A 15,013-nucleotide genomic window follows, 5' to 3' on the forward strand; every position below is an offset into this window, starting at 1 on the left:
TTGTACACCAGTTTATTTCAAATAGTTTCACATGGGGAATAAAATTATATATTTTTTATTTTATTTATATATTTTATTTATATATATTTATATATTTGGGCACATAATATGCAAAAACTAACATTGGGGTCACAAAAGTATGTTATGAGTATTTCACATTTTTTTTTCCTTCACTATTTCATGAGCCTTCTCATAAAAGAAAATGACCTCTCACCAAGGAGGTGGACAGCTGCCTTCCAAACTACATTTGGGAAATCAAGAAATGTTTTAACAGGCTATGGCAGCATTTCTGATTTGTGTTTTTCATTAAAATTATAGCTCTTTATTAAAAATCAAGAAAGACGTGTTGTCTGGTATTGGTCCTTAAGTTAGTTTGTCATGCTTGTTCTCAATAGATGTCCTTAAAACAAATGTCTAAAAATAGCAAATGTTTCTTACCTGTGATTTAAAGCTCCTCCGTATTCAGAAGCTCCCTGTTACGGACACTTCCTTTGTGCATCTGATGCTCCTGGCAACTGGCATTTTTGGTATGAAATGCAAGCTAACTATATTTCCCCATGTAAGAAACAAACATTTTAATTAAGAGGATCAGCAGTGATATTTTTTTTTTTTTTTTTTTTTTTTAACATACCTACTTCTATGAAGACAAGGGCTCAATTCATCAGACAAACTGCATGTCATTCAAAGATTTTTTTTCACGGCTATCGCATTCAAGCTGCAATTCAAATAAATTATTTGTGGGCTACGTTCAAGCAGCAGAATATGTGCAGCATGAAGCAAATGCATGGGTCAGTACCAGTTCAGAAGATCTCTCCTTGCACACACAGATTAGAAATGTTGCCTGTTAAGCGCTACAGTGAGTAGTGGACTTCAGTTTTAGTGACAAATGGAACTTAAGTATTAGAAAAATACCTGCTGTTTTGGTGCCTTTGCTGCCTTCAGCTCAGGTGGTATGGCTTTTTTTTTTTTCCAAGTAAACATTTGATAGCATTTTTCTTAACAAGCTCTTTCAAGAATCTTAGGCAATCCAGGTGAACATTGTGAAGTCTCACAAAAATTCTTGTAACTTAGTTAACATTATTGACATGTTAAATATTTGCACAGGAGGGCACTACAAAAGCTTAACGTATGTACTGCAAAACTCGCTAATTTCTTTTTGAGAATACTTCATCCCTAGATGCTACATGGATGCCTTACGTAGCCCATATTTGTGTGGTATTTGTTTTAACCAGAGTAGTAGTTGCATAAATCCCTCTAATTGACAAGAATGCAAGTTAAAGCTGCCTGCAGGCAGAAACACTATCTTTCAAACTGATTGAGAAAGTTAGCTTTAGTAGATCTACTGTGCTATAGTCTTTTGACCTCAGAATATTCTTTTCCACCTTTATGGCATGCACGCTCTTCAGGGAATAATGGTAGCTATTTGTGCACAGGGGAAAGCACCATAACTCTTCATTGAACTGAGCCCTAAATTAAAGTAACGGTTTTACAAATCTTTTAGGAAATCATTTTTTGGTATCTGTAGATACTCTCTAAAACTGAGTAATCAAGGATGCCTCCACAGAGATTTTACATATTAGCGATACAAATTAAATTATGAAAAGTGCTTAGAAATTTTTGTGGGTGTGAATGCGTATTAGTATTCAAAATCAAATATTTATATGGGTAGCTATTTATTATGTGGCCCTGCTGTGCCTTTAGAAAGGACCCCCCCTTTTTTTTCTTTTTTTTCTTTTTTTTTTTTTTTCTCCTGCACAGTCCAAAAATAAGATCCAATAATGGATATTGGTGTATTCTAAGGGCAAGCTTTTTGTGGTCAGTATCAGTAACATCTTCATCTGCGAGTATGCAGAATTCATTTTGTTTAAGGATTTTAGCGTTTTTGTTTTGGTAGGTTAGTGTCTGCAGTTCTAACACATGAGATCGTTTGAATTAAACAATACATCAGTTGAGAAAATAATACATCAGTTGAGAAAATACTACATCTTTCTCTGCTAAAAAGAAAATTTCCCATCTAAATGGTAAGTAGCACAGGTTTCTTGTTCACCAGAAGCTCATTTTATTTTTTTTCTTTATTTTATGTTGTATTATTTCTTCCAGTTCAGCTTTTGCAGCTGTAGAAACATAAACCTTTGCTTTTGTTTTTGCCCTATATATTCAAAATGCAAATGACTTCAAGGTTGAAAGTTACAGCTGGGGAAAAAAGGAAAAAAAAAAAAAAATCAGAGACCAGGTATTAGGAGAGGCAAAGGATAATGTTGCAAATCTCAGTTTATCCTTGCAGAATGCTTGTCCTTCTGTAGTATGTATCCTGGCTTTCCACTTCTGCTGACATATCCAAATTCCTTGAGAGCCTTTCTCTGTCATAGCTAATTTCACCCCACTGCTTTCTCCATGAGTGGTGATGGAAAAAAATAAAGGCAGCAAAGTTATTGCTACAGAGAGCAGCTGAGATTTCCACTAGAAAAATCTGTCAAGCTGAAAAAAATGTCGTTGAGGACTGCTTCCCACAGCCATGTGCAGTAAGAACTTCCAAAAGTGGGGCAGTGAAGAAGTTCGGCTACAAGTACCAGGCTGAGGGTACATTTCTCTCACTTCCTGCAATTGGAGAACAGAGGTTATTTTTGCCTGCTTAGGCCACACAGAGAATATTCAAGGTGAAGGCATGTTTCCTATGTCTGTTACATATCACATAACTTGCACCCAGTAAAAAAGACCTAACTGACTGAGCTTGAAAAGTTGATTATCACTTTATCACAGGGGTGCCACATGCAACCTTCAGCCCTCAGATCTTGCCATATATTTCCACAGCTGCTACCAGTGGCATGCTTCTTTCTCTGGTCCCTTGCTGGATCCAAATGGTGACAGCTCAGCTGCTGAAGCAGCAATAAACAGAAGATGCAGACCATGAGAAAATATCGAAGAAGACTATGATATAGCTTGCATTTGCTCCAGGACTCCAAAGACATCCCTCACAAAGATACTTTCCCAAGCAACCTCAACAGCTATGTATCATCAAACTACAAAGCACCATCGGTGACAGAAAAAGAAATAATCACACATCATCACCAGCATAATTATGCAATTAAAATCTCAGTGTAGGCACAAATGGACTGTTCTTTGTTAGCTTAACAGCAGTTGGAGGAGATTCTGTGCAGGAGGTTCTATGTTGGGCATCTGCAGCAGGACGCTCTGCCAGAATAGCTGTTCCTGCTGGCCAGGCACCCTCCCTACAGGGAAGCGTGGTTCATAAAAAAGCAGCAAGGAGCCAGGCATGTGCACAGCCTTGCCTTCTGCTGAGTGCCCTCACCTCTGCTGAGATATCCCTACTGCCACTCAGAGATGATAATCTACCACTGAGTCTCAGGTGGAGAGCAGAAAGTTTTGCAAAATGAAACACACAAGATCTGGAATGGGCTAAATTTAGATTTGTTCATTTGACCCTAATTCTACATTCACGAACAAGCTTGTTCCTGCATCAGTCCTGCAGTATGTTGCTCCTTTCCCTGGGCCCTTGCAGTAGCATACTTGCAGGTAGATATTGCACCCTGGTGCAGGTCAAGGGAAGAGGAAAGGAGAGAAAATAAAATAAAGCTATTGTTGACAGACCTATCATCAGAGCTGTTTTCATTTATCAGAAAGCAAGTGCTGGTATCTCTGGACTCCTGCTGTAATTTCTGGTAATACAACACTAACTAGCTGCATTCCTGTAAGACCCTCCCCTTCTTTGTCCCACTACCTCTTTACTTAGATGTGACTTGATAATATGTGGTGACACATCAGTAAAAGAATTCCTCTATTTTCCTCCACCATGCTACTGTGCTATTCACTCTATACCATCTACACAAATCTTCAAGAAGGCAAATGTGCCAAACACAATTAAGTGCTGGATAAGGTTCATAAACCACACTTTCCTGTGCATTCTGAGTCCCTGTCTGATTCTCAGTGCAACATCCAAGAAGTGTATAAATATAAAATGTTGGTAAATAAAAAGCCCGGGACCTGTCTTTCTCCCCATCACCCCCTCCCAGTACTAACCCACACAGATGTGTCTCCACTGCACCCCAAAATAGTGAGCAGAACAGACTCAGTATGAGCAGAGCCCAAAACCAGATAGGTTGTCTTCAAAAAAGAGAATAGAAAATAAAGTGCAGAGAGCACTGACCTCATTTCTTTGCTATGAGCATTTTCCAGTTGGCAGTAGGCCAGGGGCAGGAGGAGGCATGGCTGGAACAAACCCTGCTGCAACAAACCTGGCAGGGTTTTGGCAGCAGAAAGCACAAACTACGTAGTGTTCTCAGATAACATGAACCAAACACACAGATGCTTACCTTATACCTTCCCACCAGTTAATTTATTTCAGGTTGGGTAGGAGTAGTGCAAGAAGGTGTGAAGGCAGGGAGCTGAAATTACAAAGAGTATTATATTCCCTTTGCAAATCCAGGTACACTCCAGGTGACCTGAACTGCTCAGAACATCCTGCAGCACCTTCCCTGTTTCCCCACATATTCCTACCAGGCTGAGCTTGCTAGCACAAGTGTGACTGATGCAGTGGGCGCATGCTGGAGGCAGGATTGCCAGCTGACACATGCCAAAACACAAACAGAAAAAAAAAAAAAAAAAAAAGTAATGATAAATAAATAAACAAATAATTAAAAAAAAAAAAAAAAAGAGAGAGAGAGAGAATTTACAGACTTTTTTTTTTTTTTTTTTCATCCTATTACTGAAGCTGATCATAAAAATTGGGACAAATCATAATGCATGGCCCCTATGGTCTAAATGTAGGCCAAGCTCCTGGCAGCACTCCGACAGGGGAGATGTAATTTACCTTCTTTGCCTCCTTGCATTAGTCCTAATCCCAGTATACTGAAGAGTCTGGTCCAAGTCAGACAGCCCAGCCTAGAGAAGCTCAACAGAAATCTGTCCTGGTGAGTCCTGGCAAGATGTCACACAAGGCCAGATTGCAGATAAGGAGACACCCATTCCCTGTTGCTTTCAGTGTGATAAAAGGAACTAAACTCCCCTAAGAAACTGGTCTGTCATGCCTGAATGCTGTACAAGGCAGCTTTCACTTCTGGTGCTTAACTGGAAAGGAAACAGTTTCCTAAAACCTTTCCCTGTTAAAAACTCTAATTTCTTGCAGCTAGGATGTGAACCTGACACCCTGCAAACATTAGAAGTAGCTATACTGGATTGCTATACTATAAATATACAAATATATGCAAATATATTAGTGTACTATTACTATTTATTAATATGATAAACGTTTCCTCTATATATAAAAATCCCAACATAAAGAACCAATTTCTGCTGTTTAGAGATCAACACTACACAAAGTTGATGGGGTGAGAACAGAACAGGGTCAGAGTGCTCTTGTGTGCTACAGCTGTGAGTATACAATTTTCTCTCCTTTCCTCACCATTTTCCCCTAGCAAAGCCATATGACCATTGTTCATTGCTGTGGGTGTGCTTTGTGGAAGGATTCTCAGGTTTTGCTTAAATTCATTGATTCTTCATTATTTTCATACAGTGATTGCCAAACATTTTGACGTAGTGAATATAATTTTACAATGAAGTTTAGCAGGGTCCCACTGTAGTTCATTACAGGGAGGTTACATTTGTAATTATTTATAATGTCAATGCCATCAACAGCTTTTGCAATGTTTTCCTGGGAAGATCTCAACACACTCTACAATGCAATGCAGTAGCATATCCATACTTTCAAATCTGGGGCAGTTTAAAGAGTATTTACTAGACCCCAATAGTATCAACACTGACATATAAATACTACCAACACATTCAATAACTACAGTGTGATGCCACTGAAATGTAATACTCAGAGCAGAGATTTCCATGCTTTAGCTTCACTGTTTCTGCAAGCAACTTCCCTCTCTCATTTTAAAACCAAAGCTCATGCCAAGAAACTGCTGGAGGTTTTTTTTTTTTTTTTTTTTTTTTTCTCTCTCTTTTTTTTTTTTTTCTAAGTTTCCTCCCAGTCAAGCTTTTAAAAATGCCCCTCTGGCCCTTTTCTCAGGCAGAGCTGGTGCAGCCATTTTCCACCTTTGGGGCATGCTAATTCCCACATCAGTTTCTTCATGGAAAACAAAACAAAACAAAATAAACAACAACAACAACAAAACACAACAACATTTTGAAGCAGGCAAGGCAGTTGCTTGCTTCCCTCTCTTTCCCTGCAACCACTAAATAAACAGAAGAAAAATTTGGGAAAGGGAGAGGGAGAGGGACTGCATCCTAAGCACAAGGGACCCTCTTCTCTGCTTTCAGCAAAAAAAAAGGTAAGGCTGGGCTTTTTCTCTGACTTTCCATGCAAGAAATTGTTCTTTCCAAACTCTCTGTTATCTTTTAAACACACTAATATTACTGTGTTGGGCTTTCAAGTTGAAAAAGTTATACAGCTTTCCTATCCAGCAAACCTTTTAATAAATTTGCTTAGGGGCTGCTGCTTTGCCCAAAACAAAGGCTTGCAAAACACAGCCAGGATTGGAAAGGACAGAAGAAAGGGAATGGGGAGAGGAAGAGCAAAGGAAGAAAACGTATTGAGGAAAGATGGAGCCGGGAGCTCAGGAAGCAGATTTAGAAGGGCTGTGTTTCCCTATACTCTCCCACCCCCTGCTACACTGTCCTGCCTGCCGTCCATTGTTCCCTGTCCGCTATCTCCAGGGAGTTGGTACTTAAGAGTTTCTTACGCCAGAGGTTGGACTCGATGATCTTGAGGTCTCTTCCAACCTAGACAATTCTGTGATTCTGTGATTAAGTGTGCAGTGTTGCAGAAACACGCAGAACACAAGAGACTGGGACTGTGTAGAAGAAATTATTTAATAGCTTATTTTAAATAACATGACAATGTCAACATGTGAACAATTTACACTTGTGGCACAGGTTGTCCTGTTGTTCTGCTATATGTCCTGTGCATACGTGTGGAAAAAGAAACAAATACTGTCCCATTGTGAGCTTCAGTATATAATCAAGGTTTAGACTTTCTTTTTTAAGAAACAGTTTGACATTGAAACAGAGCAATAATATATAAACAAAACAAGTTTTAAATAAGTTCCTAACCATGTTCTCTACTGAAAGCTATTTTTTAAAAATCACTTTTACATCTATAAATATATAGTACAAAAATGCAAGTTTACAAGCCATTTTTCCCAAAAAGATTTATGCCACTTGAAGTTTTAAGTAGCAACATTTCTCCAACATGCCACATGCATTTAAAAGCAATAATATTAAGTATTTACACATAAAGTTATGAAGTGTTTGGGAATATAAATTAGTAACAAGACACTGACAAAAATACACTTACTATAAAATAAATAATTCAACGGCTTTACATATGAGGGTATCTATAATATACAAACATAATATACAAGACTGTAGGACTTGATCTTGCAGTTGCTCATATCTGTCACTTGAGCATCAGAGTAATGCCAGCACAGTAAAAAAGCTGCTTTATGTGGCTACCTATATGCTGAAAATCAGGTGCCCATAATTAGCTTACTGGAATGGATCCTGATTGAAATGGTTTCTGATGAGAACAAGCTCCACAGAAAACCTGGTGTGAATGAATATGTGTAGTTTTATTCTTGTGAGCTGAGATATTGTTGGCATTCAGGGTCTCCTTTCACTTCTGGAGATCCAGGAATTTTTCTTCCAGTTTTTGGATAGACACACCAGCACCCAGCAGACTCTCCATCTAGTGAAGTCTCACACTAGGATTATTACGAAGAAAAACAAAAAAAGAAAGAATAAGTAATTGAGAAAACTCACTATGGGATGCTACAAGTAGAGCTGTAGAACTAGGACTGGAAACTCAGGAAATGCCACACATGGACTCATTCTGAATGTAGTAATCCTTGCTCTGACATAGCCTCTAACCAGAACAGTTGATTGAGGAGCTTTGATCCAAGCTCAGCTACCATAAGAGCAACAACAAATGTAAAACAGTTTGCCCAATTCTTGATAAACAATAGTATAAAACAGCCATATCTTCAGTAAGAAACTGAAGGAAAGCAGAATATACAAGCTAGAGAGATGAAAGCAATGGCTTGATGGCCCGATGCTTCATGCACAGAAGGAAACAGGATTCTTTCTTGGGATAGGGGGGAGTTAGATTTCTGTTCATGCCTGGTTAGATCCCAGGTCACAGCGAGTCACATGTTCATGCCATGCTCTAAAACAAGGAGTCTCAGTGACACAGATTTATGCAGACCTACTAAATTTGTGTGCATGACCTGTGGTTATTTTTTGTACTTTTAGAAGGCTAATGTTGCTCCAGAGAGTTTTGTCACTGAAAATGTATTTTACTGTGGGAGCTGAGAACCTCCTATTTCCATAGTGATTTTTACATATACAATGAACAATGTAGGCAATGTGGTGGATATTATGCATTAACATTGACTGTGAATATGCTAACAAATTAGTTACATGAAGCTTGACTTGGCCTGGGAACAGACAGAGTTAAAAGATCTTAGAGAAGGCTTTGCATACACCTGTTCTGTGAATGGAGAAGACTCCTGCCTCCATTTTTATCAGCCCAGAGCATGCGGCTCACTTTTAAGAGAAAGACAAACCATCTGTTCCTACTACAAAGTATCCCTGTTTTCACGACATTTTCCAGCAGCTGCAAACTTGTGAGCTGGAGAGCACAGGGCTATGAAAGGGCTATGTCAGACTACACGCAGCACTGCTGTGAGCAGACAGGAAAAAAGCACGTACCTGTTTACTGTGGTAAAATCCATTCTTGTTGCAGTTGGGCAAATAGAATTTGTAAATGTCCCCTTCTCTTCTCTGCTGAGCCTTTGCCAATTTATACAGGGCTCTGTAGAGCTCCTTCTGACAAGGTCCCTGCAGGAATATCATTTAAAAATTGTCAGTACTGAAATCACAAAGAATCCAACCAAAAAAAAAAAAATTAAATAAAAAGTATGATCAGTATAGAAGTAGAAAAAAAATTGAAAATAATTATTAGTCATACAGAATGCACCAGGCTGCTTTGCATGTAGTTTCTACATGTTTCAATAGGAGCACAGCCAGAAAACTCTGATGTTCCATTTAGGCCTTTGTTTTTATTCTTTGAAGTATTTTCTGTCCTCAGAAACATGAGGATTTAAGTCCTTAAATTGCCACACAAGGAAATTTAACCTGTACTGAGTAAACACATTACTGCTCAGAGGGTACAATATCTCCTATTATGGGGAGGTGCGTGTCAGGAGGCTGGTGTACGTGAGGCTGGCCACGTTTTCTGGGTTGCCATGGTCTGGGTTGTTCTGTTGATGTATGGAGAATAGGTGCAAGACATATATAGACAGTACAAGAGCAAACATCTGAACGTTTGTTATCTTTTGTACAGGACATGGCCGTCACCAAAGCAGAGTGTAGAGCACTTGCTGTGGCTCCAAGACCCAGACTCAAAGTACCAGGAACTGGGAGTGAAAAACTGTTTGCCTGTCTCTCTTTTCCAGCTTTTTGAAGTCACAACTACTACTTCATTAATAGTGCCTAACATATTAAAAGGAATGAAAGGGGAGGAGAAGTGACTGAACAAATATTTTTATTGGGAGCGAAAATAATCTCTTCTTCACATAAGCAGTCCTATTCAAGTCAATGGGTTCATCTGTAGTTCTAGGTCAGAAAAGCAGAAGCCTAAAAATCAGAATTGGACCTAACAGCACTTAAGCATAGTCCAAACTAAATCAGTGCTTAAATTCTGCTCTGGGTGTGGAGTGAGGCTTCCCATGTTTCTGGGATGGGAAGTGGGGGCTATGTATTTGTTGTTGTTTGGCTGGTGTTGTTTTTTGTTTTGTTTTGTTTTTTGGGGGGGAGGGGGGAGGGCGCTGAGGGGTGCGTGAGTGCAAGAGAGGGAGAGAGCGAGCATTATGAAAGTGGGCTTTCCGTTGTGCACAATCCTAATTCAACTTCATGTCGCCGGGGCGCGGGTTTACACCGGCTGCATGAGACTACTAACTGTGGTTCTTTGGTGCCCTCAAGTGGCACCAGAACCTACTTGCTCACATGCCCACTAACCACTGCAATTTTGCAGTGCTGAAGGTAAAAGTGAAGGTTAATTGCTGAGCTTTCTGTCTTTTTATGTGTACCTACTTGCTAGTGTTTCCTTGTGAAATTAATAAATGTTTTGGTTTGCACTGGTGTCTTATCAATGTTTCTATGTAAGTATTCCCTTTTTAGTTCACTGAACACTGGACCAGGCACAAATATATTATATATTTTTAAATTAAAACAAGAAAGAATTCTAAGATTGTAATATAGGTTTCTGGAAATTAAGGAACCATGTAATAATCTGATATTAATTGCAGAGCAAGATTCAGCCTCTACAAGGACTCTGTATAGGACAGATCTGATGCACACCTGTTTTTATAGCTCCTGCCATTTTGCCTGTTCCTCAGGCATCTGATGAAGGCATTCCAAAAGAAGTCTGTTCGCTAGCTATCCAAAATGCCAACATTTTGATGTTGATGTTGGAGTTTCATGCACATTTTAAATTTGTATTCAGAATCAGTAACTTCTACTGAAGTGGTCTATAAAAAGATTGCAAACGAAAACAAAAACAACAACAACAACAACAACAAACCCTACCTGCTCTTTCCACTTCTTTAGTTCAGATATTCTCTTTGCTTTCATGTTTTCATATGCAGTGATGGCATTCCAGGGGATGGATTTGTCCTGGCCTATGGGAAACATCATCTGATAGTTCAGCATCTGATCCTGTGTCATTTCAGTGCTTTCTAAAGGTATATCCTCAGGTTCGATGGAGTCTGGAAATGAATGATATTTAAGTGAGATAAGGAAAAAGAAGGAGAATCAAAACCACCAACTAAAACATATAATGTCTAAGACAGATCCACTTCACTAGCTCTTGAAAGAGTAATAATTTACATTAAACATTTTGATGTAAATTCATATAAGGACACATGAGCTGTTCTCTAAAAAGCTGGTTATTTTATAAATACTTGGAATCACACTAATACAAAAGATTAAGCTCCAGATAGTCTGTTAGAAATTAAAAATTTTTATTGACCACAGTGGGTTGTAGTCACTTTCCTAAGCAAGTAAAGACTGGAGTGAAACTTTTAATGGATTTAGATTTTTAACAGCATGATGTGTTTCAGTTCTTATTTAGGAGATGAATTAGTCCAGACCTGATCCATGACATCTTGTACTTTGTTCTGTGGCTTGCCTCACAGAGGGCTAGAAATTGACAAGATATGGCAGAAGCTCATGGTGGCCTGCAGTGGAACAAATAGCTAAGGAGTGGAAGAAGCTGTTTGGATCACCCTGAGCATGACCCACGTGCCCATGCCTAACTTAGTGTGTGAACTCTTCCACTGGAAGCAAAAGTTCCTTCTCTTAGCAGAAACTCATAATGGGATAAAAGTTTGACATGTGTAAATAACTTGCTGGGTCAAGGCTGTAAATAATTATCCAATGGAAAAAAAAAAAAAAAAGGAAGAGAAAGATTGAGGAGGGAAAAAAAAAAAAAAAAAAAAAAAAAAAAGAATAAAAACAAAGAATGAATAAAAACAAATATTATAGCTTTTTAACTGATGGAGGTTTAAACACTCATTTTAGTCACTGTTCTCTCCACTCCCCACCTCCTCAAGTACAAGAGAAATTCAATTTACTACCACCAGTGACCATTGTTATTTTGAGTCAACCATGATTATTTCTGTAATGCCTACTGAGTTACCTTCATCACCACTGCATGAACATAGCAGCAATGATGGTGAGAATGTTAATAAACAGTAAAAATAATAATAAACATTTAAAAATAATAATAAACACTGAAAAAGTTTCTGGTCATTATCATTTGGCATAAGATGCTTGATACAGCTTTTTGCTCAAAGAAATTTGGTTAGCAATGCACTATTTAATATACTTTTCATTCTGAAAATGAACCCAAATGCAATGCCTGCTTAGGTCTTTTCATTCTCTCTCAAGACTTTTGGAGCTGGCCATCAACAATGTCTAGAAAACTTTTGTTGCACTCTAGTTGCTCTTTACTATTAAAGCGGAACAATCTCTAGAGTCCCAGAAACCTCACGCTGATTAGCCTGCATCGTCCCATTGAAACACTTCATCTTCTTGTCTGTGGCATAAAAGCCTGCTTTGCCTGCCTCGCACTGATCTGAGCATGTTCTCCTTGAAAAAGCTGCCTGCCTTTCCTGTTTCTCTAGCAAGTGCCTAACTTTGTCCACTTTTTTTTTTTTTTTTTTTTTTTTTTTTTTTTTTTTTTTTCCCCTGGCTTGTGACTTCCAGCACCTGCAGCCTTTCCCCCTGGGCACAAAGCACATCCCTCCTGGAAAGACCTCGTTCCGGGCCGGGGAGGAGCGGGGCCGCGACCGCGCCGTACCTGTCAGCTCCGCCGCGCGCATCCCTCCGGCCTCGCTGGCGGGCAGGCACGTCCCGTGCCCCCGGATGAGGGCGGAGAGGGGCCGGGGCTCTCCCGCAGGGACGTGGCAGCGGAGCCCTTGGCGGCAACGGGCCGTGTACACCCCGCACGGCTGGCCCTGCCCGAGGGCGCAGGTCTGGCAGCAGCCGCAGCCGGGCTGCCGAGCAGCCTCCGGGCAGCCGGGCGCGACGGGCGGGCAGAGGGCGAGCTTCTCCTGGGTGCACGGGGCGCAGTGCACGGGCTGCAGGGCCACGCCGGCTGCGAGGCGAGGGCCCAGGAGCGCCGGCAGCAGCAGGGACGGCAGCCAGCAGCGGTGCAGCAGAGCCCGCAGCCTGCTCATGTCGCTGCTGAGGAGGGACGGCAGAGAGGGCAGCTCGGCGGACTGGGGAGCAGCAGGCAGTTTACATACATTCAGCTCGGCCGAGCCATTTATACAATGCTTTGCCTGGCTATTAATCTTTAACCCCAAGTTAACTATTATCTGAACAAGAGAGCCAGAGAAACATAATTTCACTGGCGGTTCAAATCCCTGACCACTCTTCCCCTCCCCTTTCACTTTCCCCCTTTATCTTTTTTTCTTTCCTCCAGACATTCAGGAATGCTTTTATTCCCTCACCCCACCTCTGCCCTAGCATAGTTAACAGGAAAAAATGCGGTGGGGGTGGAGGGGAAACGGGCAGAGGGGAATGGATGAGTGGGGGGTATCCCCTCCCCTTTTGCCTGTCACAAATGTCTCTTGTTCTTGACATTTGATAACAATGTAAATGTTTAAAAAAGAGGAGGGGGAGAGAGGGGAGGAGGGAAATCCCATTGAAACTGAAGCAGCTGACTTCATATTTCCACAGCAACAAATGCAACAAACCCTTGTTGAATTTTCATCATGTGCCTGCAGGTTAGGAGGACACTGACATACCAAAGAGGGGGCCCCAAGGGTAATAAAGCCATTGGGATCCTGTAACCACTGTACACATGGACACGGGAGTCCTTGCATTAACCTGCCAGAGGGGCTGCACAGCTGAAACTAAAGGGGTCTTCTGCCTCTGCTGCTGCTGGGACGAGGAGTATCAGTCCTCACAACATGCACTTGGGGTAAAATAATGTTGGTCAAACAAACCAGAGAGAAATTAAATAATTCTGCTTTTCTCTCTGTCCTGTTACCCTCTCCATCCACTCATATTTCACTTTTTTTTTTTCTTTTTTTTTTCCTCCTTTGCATGCAGTGGTTGTCACTATAATAAAAGCAAAAGCATTCAAACTTCACTGTGCTGAGCAGATAATTTTATCCTGGTATTTGCAGTATGTACTGAGCTTGAAATAGCAAATTCCACTGTCAAGTAATCTAAAGTAACATGATTTTGTTTATTTGTTTTTGTTTTGTTTTTCATTTAGTTCTTAGTTCTCTGCTGCAAATGTGTCATTCACGTGAAAGAAAGTGAAGCAGAACTGCAGAGCATTCTTTAATATTTTATTTTTCACTTCTGTTTCTCTGGTACTGATGCCAAAGATTTTTATTTATAATGTAGTTTTTGTTGCCTTTTTAACTCCTTGTATTCTTAAGTCAGTTCTTGAAGTATTCTTATTAGTTATAGATTTTTACAACTTGAAGAGATTTTTTCACCTTACTACTTCATCTAACAGTTTTATTTTTCCAATTTTCAGCCATTTAATGGAATGTAAAAAAAAAAAAGTCATCTTCAAAAGTTCAGGATATTCAGCTGCATATGCAAAAGGTAGCAGCCCTTCAAACTCACTTTCATTTTTAAGGATACTGAACAATTTTTTTTTTAAAGATAATTCTGTAGAATTCATATGTCTATGACTGGGAGAAGAGTCTGGCTGAAAAACTGTGGTATGACAATTTCTGCACAAAAATACAGCAATTAGACTTTTCAAGCTGTAATGTTTATTTTCCCCTTTCATTTATATTTTCTTCATGTTCATCTGCCTTGGGAAATGATGATCCACCTATCACTCAATGTGAAGTGATGAATATATAAAAGTATACCTTCTTCCCTCCTTTCCTCTTTTCTGTAAAAGAAAACAATGCAAAAACAAAATGTTTTGTGAAGAAACATGAAGAAAAAAATATAAATGATCCAGTAGACCCAGTTGTAAAATGACAAAGACCCAAAGATCTCATATACATTTGTGTATGTGCATGTATATATTCATTCACTTACCTATCTCTAGATAGCTAGAGTCTCTGCTATCTGAATTGAGCATCATAATTCTACTGACTGCCTATCATAAGCTTCTTGTCTATGAAATGACTGTACTCCAGAGTGACTGCTATGGTCTTGACTGCAGTTTTTCTTCCTTTGCTTTAAAAAAGGGAACATGAACTGAGAAGAAATTGCTTTTAATAATACATTTGAAACACATCTGTAAAAAGTTTTTTAACTCATCACCATCATTTTTAACTGATTGGATAAAGAGAAACTTAGTGCAAGACTGGAGTCTTTATCTGATGTGCAGGCCTATGTCACAAAACTTCCATTAGTTTGAATGAAAGTTCTTCCAAACCATAATCCTGTTTCCAGGTCTTTGGCATGCTTGTCATTGCTGGGGGGGCAGCTGGCAATATCTGAA

General features: G+C 39.7%; 1 protein-coding gene across 1 annotated transcript; it reads right to left on the reverse strand.

Annotated features, from left to right (window-relative positions):
- Positions 1-6,825: 6,825 nt before the first annotated feature.
- Positions 6,826-12,806, reverse strand: IGFBP1 (insulin like growth factor binding protein 1). Its single transcript, XM_082755298.1, has 4 exons — positions 12,386-12,806; positions 10,612-10,790; positions 8,734-8,862; positions 6,826-7,727 (listed from the first exon to the last, which is right to left on the reverse strand). The coding sequence occupies exons 1-4, from the start codon at positions 12,762-12,764 to the stop codon at positions 7,596-7,598; spliced, it is 819 nt and encodes a 272-aa protein (XP_082611424.1). The 5' UTR covers positions 12,765-12,806; the 3' UTR covers positions 6,826-7,595.
- Between the last annotated feature and the right edge of the window lie 2,207 nt (positions 12,807-15,013).

This window comes from Aythya marila, assembly GCF_965140915.1.
Source record: "Aythya marila genome assembly, chromosome: 2".
NCBI classification, from domain to species: domain Eukaryota; kingdom Metazoa; phylum Chordata; class Aves; order Anseriformes; family Anatidae; genus Aythya; species Aythya marila.

Excerpts from the sequence above, each read along its gene's own strand:
- IGFBP1 (XM_082755298.1), bottom strand. The coding sequence starts at position 12,764 with ATGAGCAGGCTGCGGGCTCTGCTGCACCGCTGCTGGCTGCCGTCCCTG. Across the intron at positions 10,791-12,385 it reads GCGCGCGGCGGAGCTGACAG|ACTCCATCGAACCTGAGGAT; the intron begins GTACGGCGCGGT and ends ATTCATTTCCAG. Across the intron at positions 7,728-8,733 it reads GATTTTACCACAGTAAACAG|TGTGAGACTTCACTAGATGG; the intron begins GTACGTGCTTTT and ends TAATAATCCTAG.